The sequence below is a fragment of the Chinchilla lanigera genome, unplaced genomic scaffold, assembly GCF_000276665.1.
Source record: "Chinchilla lanigera isolate Chin_1 unplaced genomic scaffold, ChiLan1.0 scaffold00041, whole genome shotgun sequence".
Taxonomy (NCBI): domain Eukaryota; kingdom Metazoa; phylum Chordata; class Mammalia; order Rodentia; family Chinchillidae; genus Chinchilla; species Chinchilla lanigera.
The window spans coordinates 4075159-4091536 of NW_004955442.1; the positions used below are offsets into that span (position 1 = coordinate 4075159).

The window sequence follows — 16378 nt, forward strand, 5'->3', positions numbered from 1 at the left end:
TAGCGGGGAAAAAAGCCCTGGGTATGTAGCTCAGTGCAAAAGCATGGGGTTTAATTCCCCCGTACTGCAAAGAAAAAAAAAACAGAAAACGTTTGGTGCACAGAGATGTTCACTGCAGCATTGTTTAAAACTGAAAAACAGAGCAAAATATCAATGTCAAAACAACAAGAAAAATGATTATGCCATCATCAATTAAATCAATAGCATATTAGATGGTTATTTAAATTATTCAAGCATTGAGATTTTTATAGGTAAATGGATATAACTTGAGACCATACTCATCAGTGAAATAAATCAGATTCACATGTGTAAACATCATGTTGTCTCCTTGGTGTGAGAAATTGAAAGGGTAAATAAGATCTGCAATGTACAACAGATATTGTGAAATGAGAAGAAATTGTTAAAAAGGAAAAAGGAACTAGGATGGGGGCAAGGGGAAAGGAAGGGAGGAAAAAGGGACAAAAATGCAAATTAGTTATACCATTAGTGTCTCTTAGTTTATAGAAAAAGAAAGTTTACACTAATATTGATTGGAGAATTTTTTATGTCCATATCTTGTACTCTGAGGAACTACCTTAAAGGTAATAATATACAATGTATTGACTATTGTTATTCTCCTATCTTGTTATGAAATTTTGTTTTACCTTTTTTCTATAAAATAAAAAAATACTCAAGGATAGTTTATTATATCTTAGGAAAAACATAAGATATATTAAATTTTGAAAGCAGAATGAAAATTATTTACATACTGCGGAATCACAATTCTGGGGTGGGGGAGCAAAACTATAGCAAGGGAAACAACTGGAAGGAAATGTACTTAAATGTTAGTAGTAACTTAGCAACTTTCCTGGGAATTGAGGGGGGAAGAAAAATAAAAGATAGTCAGTTTTTCCTTTCTTCTATACACATCTGTACTTTCCAAGTACTTTTAATAAGTAGTTACATCTACTTCAATGACAAAGTTATTTCAGAAAAACAATCTCCCCAAACCACATGCCGCCTCTTGTCTAGCTCACCTTTCTGTACCCACACTTCATCCTGGGAGGCCAGTGTGTTATGTGCTACCCTGGAAGAGCTCAAAGACCAGACCCAAATCCACATCCCAGCCTCCAGCTGGAGGGGGTGGCTTGGGACAGCTGAGACCAAACACAGGGATAAGATGCTGGTGGGAACTCAGAGCAATCCTAGTGCCCCTTCCTAATTCCTAGCACCTCCATCCATTCCCAAGTACACATTCATCAAGCACCTACTCAGTACTGGGGTGGGAATCTGAAGATAAGCAAAAGCCAACCCAGTCCCCACCTGTAGGAGCTTGCTAGGTCACCATGACCGAGTCCCACCAACTAAGTGTTTAACAAAGGTTTATTCATGCAACAGTTCTGGTGGCTCCAAGTTCAAGATGAAGGTGTTGGCAGGTTGGTTTCATTATGGGGCCCCCTCTTCTGTCAACTGCAGATGGCCATCTTCTCCCTGTAGCTTCACATGGTCTTTCCTCTGTGCATAGACGTCTGTGTCCTAATCTACTTTTCTTATGAGTACACCTGTCACGTCCTCCTGGATCACAGCCCACTCTGTGACCTCACTTTAACTTAATCTCCTTTGTAAGACCCTCTCTCTGAATACAGTCACGCTCTGATGTCCTGGGTTAGGACTTCAGCATACGAATGAGGGGACAGAGGAGACAATTCATCCCATAAACTACTCGTACAGAGTTTACTCAGTGGAGAGGCAGATATCACTTACCACAGGATGATGAAAATGAGTGCACAACCACGGTAAATGCCATGAGGAAAACATATGCAAGGTGACCAAAAAAATATGGTGAATGTTTATTTTTTAAGTTTATGACAGTAAAAAGTACATTACCATTAATCCACCTCAAATATTTCCCTTCACTTTGAACACACCTATCCCATCGTTCTTGCCACTTTCTGAAACACTTCTGGAAGTCCTCTTTCATGAGTGTCTTTAGTTGCACTATTGTGGCTGCCTAGGTGTCCTGAATCAATTCAAAACATTTACCTTTCATAATGATTTTGACTTTGGGGAGGAGCTGGAAGTCACATCATATGTGATTCATAAAAAAGGGTGGACGAGGACACACCGTGATGTTTTTACCACACTGCCTCTCCAGTGGTGGCACCCAGCAGCAGCAGCAGCAGCAGCAATATTCACATTTTTATCACACCTTGTAAAGACACTCAGGGAAAGAGCCTCTCCGCTAGAATTCAAACACATGTGGTCTGGCTCTGGTGTTTATAACCTTTCCCCTCAAAACGCAGCATGGCTAGGAATTTTGACATTCCATAAAATTAAAGTCTAAATATTCCTCTTAAAACCAAACTCATCAGAGTAATTTGTTTTCTGTCTATGTAGTTTATCTTCAGTGCCTCCTCCCTCTGTACAAATTCTCAGGAAACTTAAGAGGGCTTTGGGGTGTGCCTAAGGCTAGCAGCAGGGGGAGCCAGAGGCGAGGAAAACATGCGGCTCCTGATCCTCAGCATCGTAGGGTGCGGGACTGGAAAATCTGGGCCTTGTGTCTGATGCTGCCAGAATTCCTGAGACCCAAAACGTCACAAGGGCAGAGCTAACTTTCCTACCTCTCTCTTCATTCCTCGAAAGCAGGACTCAGAAGGAAGGAAGCAGCACCCACCATTACGGTGCGATCTGCCTGCTTGCTGAGGAGTCTCTGCACCCCCCTCCCAACTCCGCAGCCAAGGCGCTCCGTTCTTCTCCAGCTGTGACCAGAGCTCCACTGGGGGCTTGGTTCACGCTGCGCCAGGCGGGTAGCAGGGCCGATGGGGTCCAAGCTCCCGCCCCCAGGGCCTCCCGGCTGACACCTGATTCCGAGCCAACGTGACTGCCAAGTGACCTCAGCCCAGCTGGGCTCCACAGTCAGAAAGGCAACGCTCCCCTCACAGCTGTGCCATAGGGAGCCGGGACCCCACCCACACAGCAGCACCCGCCTCCACCAGCACCGGAAGCCCCTGGTGATGGGCACCAGCAGCGGCAACCCCATCGCTGTATTGGGAACTTGTTTTGTGCCAGGCAGCTGCTGAGGGACCTGCTGAAAGCCACTGAGTTCCTCACAGCTGCTCCCGATTCCTTTACCTCTGAGACTGCAGCGCTGTCCTTACAGCATCTATGTGAAGGCACTTTTAAAGGAAAATACTTTTACTTTGTCCTAGTCATAAAAGGACAAGTCTTGAAAACTGCTGGTCTAAAGTCACCTTGCAAAACACACACACACACACACACACACACACACACACACACACACATGCACAAGTCTGACACTCATCATAGACACACCTGTGCACAAACTCACATTCTCAGTCACACACACGCACCAAACCACACATAAACAGCAATTGCGTATGCAACACACATATGCATGCACACACATGCATATGGGCAGTCACACACAGATGTATACTTCACATAGCCACATTCACTATGTCAACATGTCTGCACGTGTCATTTTCTCCACAGCATTTATTTATCCACTCAAATATTTACTGTGTTCTTACCCTGTCTGGATTCTGCTCAAAGTTCTTTAGCTAAATCAATGAAGACAGGCAAAGATCTCTGTCCTCATGAGGTTTAGAGTCTAATAGACTGACGGAGGCAAAAATAGTTAAAAAGTAAATTCTATAATATTAAGTAATTCTATAATATTAAGTAAATTCTGTAAGTATTAAGGAATATAGAACCTGGTAGCAGGGAGGGGTGGAAAATCATCAGTTTGGAGGTGACTTGCAATTTTAAGGAGGTGGTCAAGGTAAACTTCATTGAAAAGGTAACAACAATCTCTGGTAAAGATTCGAAAAAAGAGGGGGACTTTTCCAGGTAGACACCTGGAGGAAAGCAGTCCAAGAAGACAGACCAGCAAGTGCAAAGGCTCTGGGGTAGGGTTGACCTTCCAACCAAAGGAAAGAAGCCACTTCTGCTGATGTGCAGCGAGTAAAGGGTGAAGGGGCAGGATATCAAGCCAAAAAGGAAGAGATCAGTGTGGAAATTATATAGGGCTTTGCAGGTTGAGGTCAAAACAATGATGTTTATTTGGTGTAAAATCAAGATTGACTGGTAGGTCCTGAATAACTATTCATCATGATCTGACTTCTGACTTACCTTTAACAGTAACTAAGTGAACTGAATCATTTTACATGCTATTGCCTACATTACCTCCCAGCCAGAAGCAATCTGTCCCTGTCACCTCTGTGTCTACTTGCTAGCAGCCCTGGGTAAAAATTTTCTGACCAGGTGGCAGAGACAGCCAACATTCCATGGCTTGCCTTCTGGAAGTTGGCTCTAGAAGCTCTGAACAAAATGATTCTGTGGGTCTTCTTACCTCAGTTCTGAGAGGGCAAAAGACTTTTCCCTGAGCTTCCTTCCATTTGCGCAACCTTGATCTTCCCAAATCCGTTGCATCCTTGAGGTCCACAGGGTACTTCGTGGTCCCCAGACCCTCTGTCTGCGCGTGTGTGGATGTGAACCCAGACGTACCCTGAGTCTCCTATTCTAACTTGAATTTGCTTCAATTTATTGAGTACCTATGCTGTGCAATATATTTGTTGTTCTAAGATCTTTACTGGTTTACTTCTTAAATGAGTAAATAAATAGCTTGAGTTTGAAGAATCAAATTTTTTAAAAGAAACCACTTTAACTTGCCTTCTCAGGAAACAACTAAGTTTAACAGCTTCTAGAGCACCAGACTAGAGCTTTCTAGATATGTTGGTGACTACATGCTGGATATGCATCATCAAATTCAATAAGAGGTCATAGGATTTGCCCCACTTTCTAGTCAAGAAGGCTGAGGCTCAGTGTGGGGGAACATAACTTCTTCATGGACACAGCTCAGTGGCAGAGAATCCAAACTCAAACCTAGACGGCCTGATTTCAGGTCTCTAGGGCCTACCCACCAGGCTGTACTGTCTGGTTAGAGGTGAAAAGGCTGCTACCTCCAGAGCCCAGGAGCCAACCAGTCTCTGTTCAGGGAAGAGGCGAAAGGTAATACCTACCTGATGCAGAAGAAAGCACAAATCGAGACTTAGGAGAGAGACAGGAAGGACCACAGCAGTCAGTAGAAATAGTGGGGTGAAATCTGTATCTCCTCCTCATCTAGGGAAGGACTGTAAATCTGACAGAGTGATCACCTCTGGCACCCAAGATGGATGGGGGATGTCTTAAAAGGAAAGAGGGCAGCAGGAAGAGTGGGTCATTTCTTGATTCCTGGTGGACCAAAGAGAGCCTGAGACTCTCAAAAGATCCCCAAATGCTGAGGAGGTAAGTCTTTATCCCCAAATTCCTTCAGAGAACACAACTTCCCTTTCTCAAGGAGAAGATGCTGCTGCCTTTTTAAAAGAAGTTTAGTTGCCTGGGCTGGTCTCAAACTTGGAATCCTTCAGCCTCAGTCTCCCAAGTAGCTTGTGTAACAGAAAATACACCCCCAGCCAGTATAGTTCCGTTTCTTAGTTGCCCAGGTAATCGTTCCTGTTCTGGTTCCGGTTGCTTCTGCTCTCTTAGAAACAGCTGGACACTGTGATGCATAGCTGGTCACTATGACACACACTGTATAAACCAATCCCCAATTGACAAGCCATTCTGTCTCTGTACTTCCTGCTTGCTTATCCCATATAAGCCCACCAGAGATCAGGGCCTGATATTTTGAGAGTGATTCCAATCAGTGCATGTCTATGTAAAATAAATCTACCTCCAAATCCTAGGTGTTATTTCAGTGTTTCTGTATGCTGTTGCACTGAGATTACAAAAGGCCACCACCCCAGCTACAACTATAGTTCTCAAAGTCTTTAGATGGAGCCTTAGGGGATGACAACAATTTAGGTGCTTTTTTTGGCATGATTTACATTTCCACTCTAGATTTTGCGGTCTTACTCCCTCCTCTCTGTGGTGGGATGCCCAGAATCAAAGCAGTGGCTAGAAAGGTGGGATGGGGTATGCCCTGCTGACCTCAGGCTCTGGGTGTTCTGAAGCCTCCCTGTGTGCAGGTAGTGAGGGGTACTGAGAAGGAATAGCAAGAGGGATTTAAGGGAGACATGGAACAGAACTTCCTGGAAGGGTATTTAAGAGATGTGGAGACATTCAGAAATACCTGTTACGAGGATACAGAAGAAAAGACAACAGATGCCGTCAAGGCTAGAGGCTAATGGCCAGCAGGTGGAGTTCTGCACATTTCCCAGAGTGAGTGAAGAACTCTTGCCAGGTTGTGTCTGCTGCCCTACAAAAAGAGGATCTGCCTGCTCTTTGGTTCCTCCAGTTGGTCTGGAGAATAGTGGGAAGGATCCCAAAGTGCCTACTGTATACTCCGCAAGGGGAATCTCCTCTCTTCTTCTCCCTGACTCCCTCTTGGACCCCGGCCTCCAGGGTCTTCAAGACCTCTGGCTCTCCAAGGTGTTCCTTGATGTAAGTCCTTGTCCCTTTGTGTCATCAACAGATAGCTATTTCCACTTATCTGGTACCTCCATCTTGCCCTGGCCTATGGGTCTCTGTGTCCAAGGTTTGTGTCTCCAGTGGAAACTGCCATTAAGGAGTCCCATCACTTCCTATAGGGAAGTGCACTAGCATTGAGATCACTTCATTCATCTGGAAAGATACAGGATCCCACATGGCCTGTGATGACTGCAGGTCCTGATCCTGCTAAGATATTTATACATTTGGTGGGTGTTCCTGGAAAATATCTCATCCCAGCAGCTCAGAGCCCTCCAATTGCCAGCTCTAGCCTGAGGATCCACTCTGAGCCAGTGACACGGGTGTAGAACATTCCTCTGGGGTTAAGTTTCTAGGCCTGTCCTGCGACTGACTTGTTGGATGGCCACAAGCAAGTTCCTGCTCCACTCTGGATCTGAAAAGCCCTTTGTGTTTTGGCTTTGTGGTCAACTCCAGCAAAGCTGCATACTCTTCCTTTTAGAACATCTGTTCTAAAAGTGCTAAGTGCCATACAAGCATCATACCACATCTTTACATTTCCTTCTAAGAGAAGCCACTGTGAGTCCTACTCTACACAGGAGGAAACTGAAGCTTAATGGGCTCATCCAATAGTAAGAGGCAAAGTCAAATTAAAAAAGATGTCTGATTCCATTGTCCTGTACTTTCCACATTACCAAACTCTCCTGTCACAGTGACAGGAGTCACTGGTGAGGAGGTAATACGCTATTTTTGACAACCCTTAGGCTATAACTACTTGTTAGATCCTTCTTGCGTAATTCTGTCTTCCTGAGAAACCACTTTGAAGATACCACCATGTATTATAGCAGCCATTGATATTTTCCTATTAATCTATCCATAACTCTGCAATGTTTGTATTGTTCCTATCCTATTTCATAAATGGATGCATGTTTATTATTATGTGTTTCCTATAACAACCATTGAGAATAATTAATGATTATTCAATAGGTCACTCATGTATTGCTCTATTTATTTTCCTTAGAAGCCACTTTGAAGATACCAAAGTATAGTACAACAACTATTGATAATCTCCTACCTCTTTTGTCTGTAACTCACTATTATTTGTCTATTTGTTTTCCTGAGAAACTATCTTGTAGATAACAATATGTAAAACAATAACCATTGATAATTTCCTACCACTTTGCCCATAATTTGGTAAGCCCCCCCCCATTATTATGTTATCCTTCTTTTACTCTTCAAAAAAAACTCTCCTGTCAGTGGGATGGACATGATAGTGAATTTCAGACATTTGGAGAAGTGCCATGGAAGGAACCAGAGGAGGATCACAAAGGACAGCACAAAATATTCTTCTGGAAAGGAGACAGTGATTTGGAACAGAGAAGAGAATAAGACAGACTCTAGATATAGTGTGAAGCGGTTGCTGATGGATTTGCTCGATCCAGCATAAAAGAGACAGGGGAGATGCTAAGGCTTCACATAGGAAATCCTGGAAATGCAAGGCTACCACATGCTGAGGTGCATGCGGCAGTAGGAGGAGTGGGATGATTTACAGAAAGGGATGTGATCAGGCACCCAGCTTTCAACAAAGTGTGTTTGAAAGGCCCATTAGAATTTCCAAGTGGAGGGGCTGGGGATTTAGCTCAGCGGCAAAAGCGCCTGCCTGGCAAGCGCAAGGTCTTGAGTTCGGTTCCCAGTACCAGAGAAAAACCAAAAAAAAAAAAAGAAAAAAAGAAAAAAAGAATTTCCAAGTGGAGAAATGAAGACTGAGGTGCAGGAGAGAGATTCCTTGACATGTGGGGGTCACTGGCACGACCGCTGAGATCCCAGCCATGACACTGAATGAAATCATGGATAGTGTGAGTGTAGATATAGGAGATGAGGGGGAATCAGCAAAAGAGACTGAAGGAAATGGAAAGCCAAGCAAATAGGCCATGCAGGAAGGCAAGGCAAGGGCTAAAGAAGAGAGTGAGGAGTCATGAAGTATATGAACTTCATTCTTCTCTTCCTGGTTGGGGCAGTTACTTGCGATCAATCCTGGCTGTAAATCTCCTTTTCATCCCTTGGATGAAAAAGCACATTCAGCTGTCCCCCAGGGTTCTAGGTCCTTGCGCCCCACAAATTTGGCCAGAGGGACTGATGTCACCCAAAGCAAGCCTCTGGGTTGTCCATCATTAATGATTAGCTGTGATATCCACCAAGGCTTCAGGAATCTGACTCAGGAGTTGGCTGCATGATCACTGTTCTGACCTCCCGGCTTCGGGGAACACGAAGCTGCTTCTTCCAAAGGAGAACAGAGCAAGCTATTCCCAGAGAGCTTTGCAGAGAAGACTTGGCAAGTGAGTGCTGCTGGAAGGAATTGATGGGTGGGGTCAGGCCTCATGAGGGTGCCCGCTGGTCTTTAGGAGTCACAGAAACAAGGAGAGTGAAAATCCCCAGAGGAAAGAGTCCATGGTGCCCAGAAGCTGCAAAAGGGAGAACCTTCAAGGATATAATGAGGACACAGGGGAGACAGATCCCTTAGCACAGCCAAAGGGAGGGACTGGGGAGCTGGGAGAAGAGTGGTCGGAGGTAGGAGAGAGTTGGATGGTGATCAGGAAAGGAGGCTCCCCCGGCAGGTGAGGCCAGAGCATGGGAAAGAGCCAGCTACGGAAAGAGACAGGTACAATAGATGCTCCTGCCCAGGACTTGGTAAGGAAATCTTAACCTCCTACACTTTCTAGAAAATAGGAGCCAGAATAAGCACCAGAGACTTTGAGTACTTGAGTATTTTGGTATTCTAATATCTGCTGTCTGGACAAAGGAGACTGGGAATCCAGCCACTTGGCAGGACTGCAGGCAGAGTTCTTTGAATCAGAGGTCATTGGACTTAAATTCTGCAACCTCTCACCTTGCACATGGCAAAATCCAGACCAGCCTGCACGGCCGTGGAATTGCTTTCCCTGGAACCAGTACCCATGGAAACAATAGTTGCAACAGCTTTGATTTCTAAAGTGATCCTTTGCATTTAGTTCTACAATGAGTCCATAGGATTTAAAATCTATGGATAAAGATTTAATTTAAAGAAAGAAATACTATTTGTATTAGTCAGCACTTAATACATTAACAAATATCCCAAATGTTTCTCTAGCTTCTAACCATACATATTTTTCCCTCTGTGGATCTGAGGTTGGCAGCAGATGTGTTAGGCTCAGCTCAGCTCCACACGTTTCATTAGTGTAGAGCTCAGGCCGATGATGTAGCATGCATTTCTCAGAGGTGCAAGAGTCTGACAAACTCACTCTTTTCTCATTGACCAGAGCATTTCTCATGGGAAAGCCAGAGAAATGAGAAGACTCCAGACTTCACTAGGAGGTCACATGGAAATGAATGGGAATGTATAATCCTCCTGCTATCGAGGGAGCCTGATGTTGGGATTGACAGCATAATCTACCTCCCACTGTATTTTAAGCACAAAAGGATGTATTATTACATGGAATTGGATGCTTATGAAACAGTCGGAAGTGCTGGAGAGGTCTTTTGGGGAGTGGTATACCAGAAGGAGACAGAGACAGATGTGGAGTATGAATTTGCTCATAAGTTAGATCATTTGCATCTCCCCAAGCAGCTGATGATGAGTACAGCAACCTACTAAGAAAAGACCCTCTTGTGTCTCTTCTGTCCTTCACAGATCTGACCATGCGTTGGCTGTGGAAACTTGAGCGATTTTGCACCTTGAGGGGAATTGAGATGCCCAGACACCCTCTCCACATTAATGTCAGGCCGCTGACATCGGTACCATGGGGCCACCAGGAAGTGCCTGCCAAGTTCAACTTTGCCAGCGATGTGGTGGACCAGTGGGCTGACATGGAGAAGGTAACAGGGTGGAGAGGAGGCACAGGGCTAAAGAGTTTAGCTGACTTCATTAATTCATCCTTCATTCAATATTTGAGAGGTTGTTGTTACACATTAGACTTTTTTTAAAATCTCAGTTTTGATCTCTGATATGTTAAGTGTTGATAGATATAATCCATGTAAAGAAAGACCTCTTGAGGAATTTAAGTACTTTTTTTTTTCTTTCTTACTACTAGGGATTGAACCTCACACTGAGCTACATGGCAGATCTTTTTACTTTTTATTTTGAGACAGGGTCTTTCTAAACTGCCCAGGCTGGGCTCCTTCTTGCGATCTGCCTGCTGCGTTTTCCTGAGCAGCTCATTTTTCAGACATGCACCACCATACCCAGTTCTGAGGTCAAATGGCTTACAAGCTGGGAGAACTTGCAACCCATCCTCCCTGTTGTGTCCGCCTCCACTAATCAGCAGGCGCTCTCCCCTCCTACAGGCCGGCAAGAGACCTCCCGGCCCAGCCCTGTGGTGGGTGAATGGTGGAGGGGAAGAAGTGAAGTGGAACTTCAGAGAACTGAGTGAAATGAGTCAGCGGGCAGCCAATGTCCTCTCAGGACCCTGCAGCCTGCAGCGTGGGGATCGCGTGGCGGTAGTTCTTCCCCGAGTCCCCGAGTGGTGGCTGGTGACCCTGGGCTGCATGCGAGCAGGTTGGTGACTGACTACACAGCGGGTCACCCCCTCTTGTGACGGAACCCAAGGGCAGAGAGATGGGGGCACCACTCGCAAAAGAATGCCCTCCAAGAGTATGCAGGGATCCTTCTGCCTTGGGTGGCCACTTCCTGAGGAGGAAGGCCAACCTCCTTCCCAGCCCTTTCAAAACCATTTGGCTTCTCCAGGCCTCGTCTTCATGCCTGGGACTATCCAGATGAAATCCAAAGACATATTCTACAGGCTGCAGGTGTCAAAGGCCAGGGCCATTATAGCTGGGGATGAAGTGGCCCATGACGTGGACGCTGTGGCAGCCGACTGCCCTGCTCTGAGAATCAAGATACTTGTGTCTGAGAGAAGCCAGGATGGGTGGCTGGACTTTAAGACATTACTGAAGTGAGTATCTATGTGACTTGGCTAAGTTCTCACCCACAGGTGAAAAACAAATCAAGTGATCTGGTGCAGACACTGGGCTAGGGGCTGCCCACGAAGCAGAGTGTGGGACGAGAGGCTGAGGCAAAGGAGAAAGAAACGCTGTGATGCAACACATTGCTATGGAAACATTTTAGGGTTTTGTGGGGCTTGGTCTGCAGGGGTTTCCCAGGAGTTCCTACTAAAGGGCTGACAGCACAGTGACTGACTGACCTCCCAGACTAGGAGTTGCCCCCGTGGGGCATTTTCTGCACCCCTCCCCACTTCTGGGCTGCAAACTGTCATGAAGAGCAGGCTCAGAGACGCAAGCCATGGTGGTGACAGAAAGACCCGGGCATAAAGAGAACCACTGTGGTGTGACTAGCAAGCGCAAGATGATAACACCCAGGGACTGAAACCCACCCAGAGCTCTTCATTGAGACAATGGCTCAGATCAGAGGTGAGGTCTACAGCACGGGAGGGGAAACTAGAGAAGGATGATACGTGGGCTTTCTGTGCTCTTGCTGCTTTCTCCACCCCACCCCACAGCCTTGTTTCCAAAGACAGTGGCCCATCCAAGAGCTTATAGCAAGCCTGACCTGATCAGCTGGGCAGAGTGCGGCACACATTTAGTCCTAGCTTTAGGGAGACTGAGGCAGGAGGATTACAAGTTTGAACCCAGCCTGGGAAATTTAGTGACTTAGTGAGACCCTGTCTCAAAATTAAAAATTTGAAAAGAACTGTACCTCTAGCTCAGTGTGAAAGCCCTGGGTTCAATCTCCAGTACGAGGAGAAAAAAACTTGTCTTTCTAATGCATGATCTTTAAGGTAACTATCAAAGGATAAATGTAATAACAGCTTTCAGAGACTCAGAATCAGGATGCTACAAATGTCTAAAGATGTGTGGTCGCTTCCAGAGAACAGAAGAGGGTGCTGGGAAAGCACCAAAAATACCAGCTGCCCATCTCCTATGCGCCTGGTATCACCCTAGGACTCAACAATAGATTCACATTTATTAAGTTCCTGCTGTTCATTAAGAAAGTTAGCTCTCTTCATTTCTTTGTTTTCTTAATTTCTTATTGATCCCATGTCACAGATAAGGAAAGTGAGACTCAAAGTTAAATAGTACAAATGAGATGTGATTTTTTAAAAATATGGTAAATGTTTATTTTTTAAAACTTATCGGGGGCTGGGGATTTAGCTCAGTGGCACAGCATCTGCCCAGCACTCACAAGGTCGTGAGTTCAATCCCTGGTACTGGAAAAAATAAAATAAAATAAAATAAAACTTATCAAAGCCAGATATGGTGATGTAGGCCTGTAATCCCAGCACTTGGGAGGCTGAGGCAGGAGGATCACTGCAAGTTTGAGGCCAGCCTGTGTTACAACCTGAGTTCAAGGTCAGCCTGAACTACATAGTGAGACCCTGTCTCAAAAAGACAAAAAAAAAAAAAAAAAAGACAACTTACTACAGTAAAAGACACTTCCCATTAATCCACCCCAAAATACTCCTCATTTCAAATATACTCACCCCTTTGTTATTGCCAGTTACTAAAGCAGATCTGGAAGTTCTCTCTTTCCTAAATGTCTTTAGTTGTGCTGTCACAGCTACCTTGATATCCTGAACTGTTTTAAAGTATTTACCTTTGACATCATTTTGACTTTGGGGAAGAGACAGAAGTCACATGGTAGCAGATATGGTGAATGAGGTAGATGAAGACACACTGTAATATTTTCACAATTCTGCTTTTCCATTGGATGACACTTGGCAGCACCATTCACCATAATTTTTATCATATCTCATAAAGACACTCATGAGAGAGGACTTCCAGAACTGCTTCAGAAAGTGGCAAGAGGGCTGGGGATTTAGCTCAGCGGCACAGCGCCTGCCTGGCAAGCACAAGGTCGTGAGTTCGATTCCCGGGACCAGAGAAAAACCAAAACAAACAAAAAAAAAGAAAGTGGCAAGAATAAGGGGATGAGTGTGCCTGAAACAAAGGGCAGTATTTAGAAGGGGATTAATGGTAATGTCTTTTACTGTAACAAGCTTTTCTTATCTAAACATTGACCATATGTGTTGATTACCCTTATACATAGTTAACAAAGTACCAAAACCAAATGATTTCCAAGCCCAAATCTCACTGACTCAGAATCCCATGATTTTATGTGCTTCAAACATGTACTAATAAATTAAAAGTTAATAATAATAGAAATAACCCCATGATCCTAACCACTCAGTCAGTAGCCTCTGCTTCCTCTAACTGGGTCAGCTGACTTGCCCTTGTTGGCCTGGATGTAGGTGAAGGAAAATGAGTCCCAGTGGCATCTGGCAAATATGCTAGATCTGAGAAGGTGACAGTCTGTGTCTCCACCAGGGAGGCCTCTGCTACTCATCACTGTGTGGAGTCTGGAAGCCAAGAAGCAGCTGCCATCTACTTTACTAGTGGTACCAGTGGCCTCCCCAAAATGGCAGAGCACTCCCACGCGAGCCTGTGCCTCAAAGGCAAGATGGATGCTCGGTAAGTTGAGACCTTTTCCTCTGCAGAGAGCTGTGGCACCAGACTTTCCTCAGTTCAGATCTGACTCTCCTCTGGTGCTTCTGAGGGGGACAACTGGGAAGGGAGGCCAAAGGGGCGTGACCTCACATTCTGGGTACCCATCCTGTGACCTTCAGGGTAATGTGTCTGTTTCAGAAACGCAGATCTTCAAGTCTCTTCCATGTTTTGAGTCATGTGCCTAGAAGGATGAATGATTAGCAATAAGGTTTATATTCCTGTTCCCAAGACTAACCTCTAGCTTGTATTTTTGAGGTGCTAGCAATTTGCTTTGATTCTACCCATATTCCAAGAGGGCATTTTTGTCAGCTGCAAATTACTTGGCAGATTCACTGAAGCATAAGGTATAATGGGATGAATTGGGTAAACTGAGATCTCAGAATTTCTGGATCACAGATACCATAATTCAGAATTTTGTTCCATTGCTACATCAGCCCCATCTGTAGAACCACGAAACACAGCACCAAGGGCTTCATGCATTGGTAACTAGGGAGCTTCAGGATAGTTTTCAGTAGGTCTTGTCTGCCATGTTAATTTATTATTAGAATGGCACAAATATTTTAATACAAGAAAAAAACTTTATGAAAACTTAAATGTTCTGCTTCTGAGCCCAAAGTATCAAAATTAAATTGATAAAAATTAGCTAATAGATGAGCTGTAGTAAACTGCTAAAGGATGGTAGAATAAATAACTTAAATATAAGATTTCCACTCCCCAAGATTTGGTAGTAATGTGCTTAATTCTCTATAGAGCTAAAAATGTTGCTCATTTTCGAGAAAGAACATATACTATGATAACTTCCCATCACAAGGAAATTCTTTGTGTTCAGCCTAATTAATTTTTTATTTAAAACAGAAAGACAGGCCTAATACACCCTCTACTTTTTGCATTGGGAATTAGATCTAGGGTCTTGGCACAAAGCTATATCCACATCCCTTTTTTATTTTCTATCTTTGAAACATAGTCTTGCAAAGTTGCCCATGCTAAGCTCAAACTTGAGATCCTCCCGCCTCAGCCTCCCACATTGCTGGGGTTACAAGCATGTACCGCCGCACTAGGCTGCCAAGAACCTCTTATTCTGGTCTGAATAGAGAAAGAAAACAAGTTTCACCCCATACAAGACCCTCAGCTCTGCTCAAGCAGTTCACGATGCTTGGGGAAAACAGAATCAAACTTCTACTCAACCAAATTCGACCTCAGTAAGGCCTCTGTAAAAATGTTCACCTAATGAAACACACTCACCAACAGCTGAAATATAGGAAGGCACAGTGCTCAACTCTACCATGGACACAGAATGGGTCAGGAATAACCTTCGTCATGGAAGTTACAGCCTAGTAAAACCAAAAAGATATTAGTACAAAGTATAGTATGATTTATCGCTGAAATATTATAAACAAGTATACCTAAATTCAAATACAAAACTGTTGTGATGGGAAATGATACTCTAATCCTATTGTGAGAAAATAATAAAGCTAAAAGAAACAAACAAACCACAAAAAAAGTTCATCTAGATGCTTTGTGCTAGTAAACTTCTCCAGGGTGATCACCACATGGCAGACACTGTCCTAAGTTTGGAGGGTAAAATGAGAATGAGGCCAAACCATCTGTTAAGTCTTATCTGCTAGGGTCACATGCTGAACACATGGCCCCTCTAGGCACAGAATGCATGGATAGAGCACCTTTTCTTCCCATGCCTGCTTACATTTATATACATTCCTACAGATATATGAGCAGCTAAACACACACACACACACACACACACACACACACACACAAACACACACACATGTCCTTCCCCTCCCACACATCCCAGCATGCACTCCCCTGTATGTTCATGTGTTCCATCTCTGTCCCCAGCGCTTGGACAGGCCTGCAAGCCTCTGACCTAATCTGGACCATATCAGACACAGGCTGGATCGTGAACATTTTGACCACACTTCTGGAACCTTGGACTTTGGGAGCAGGCATATTTATCCATCTGTTGCCAAAGTTTGACCCACAGACCATCTTAAAGGTAAGAGAAGACCCAGTCTGCATCGGTTAGTCAGAGTGAGCCCAAAGTCTGCACAACCCAATTTATTGCAGTTGGCTTCCATTCATACACTTTGGGAGTGGCTGGTGAACAAGATGGGCCTGTCCCATGATGTCATGGTGCTCATGCTCTCAGAAAGGAGACAGACACATCTGCACATGAAGGAGTGTGCTCTTAAGATAGGCTTTATAAGTTATTTGTTCTCTCAACACATATTTAAAGGGCTCTTCCTCCCATGTCAGATATCAGATGGAGGGGGACAAGCCACACGCAAAAGGAGGGGTGGAATATTGGAGGTGATGGCATCTCCTCTCCTGTGTGAGCCAAGGTGACGTTTCCTTTTTCACTTGGGGAATAATATAAAGTAAGTCCCCAACTTATGAACATTCGAGTTACAAACTTTCACAGATACAAATGGACCTT

General features: G+C 44.5%; 1 protein-coding gene across 2 annotated transcripts in view; it reads left to right on the forward strand.

Annotated features, from left to right (window-relative positions):
* The first annotated feature begins 8646 nt into the window (after positions 1 to 8646).
* The window catches only part of Acsm2b (acyl-CoA synthetase medium-chain family member 2B), a 21520-nt gene continuing 13788 nt past the window's right edge, over positions 8647 to 16378 (forward strand). For both annotated transcript variants that reach the window (XM_005391129.1, XM_005391130.1), the window contains exons 1-6: positions 8647 to 8762; positions 10094 to 10278; positions 10747 to 10957; positions 11147 to 11354; positions 13744 to 13887; positions 15781 to 15937. In XM_005391129.1, coding sequence (XP_005391186.1) covers positions 8657 to 8762; positions 10094 to 10278; positions 10747 to 10957; positions 11147 to 11354; positions 13744 to 13887; positions 15781 to 15937 — 1011 coding nt within the window. In that variant the 5' untranslated portion in view covers positions 8647 to 8656. The remainder of the gene's footprint in view (positions 8763 to 10093; positions 10279 to 10746; positions 10958 to 11146; positions 11355 to 13743; positions 13888 to 15780; positions 15938 to 16378) is intronic.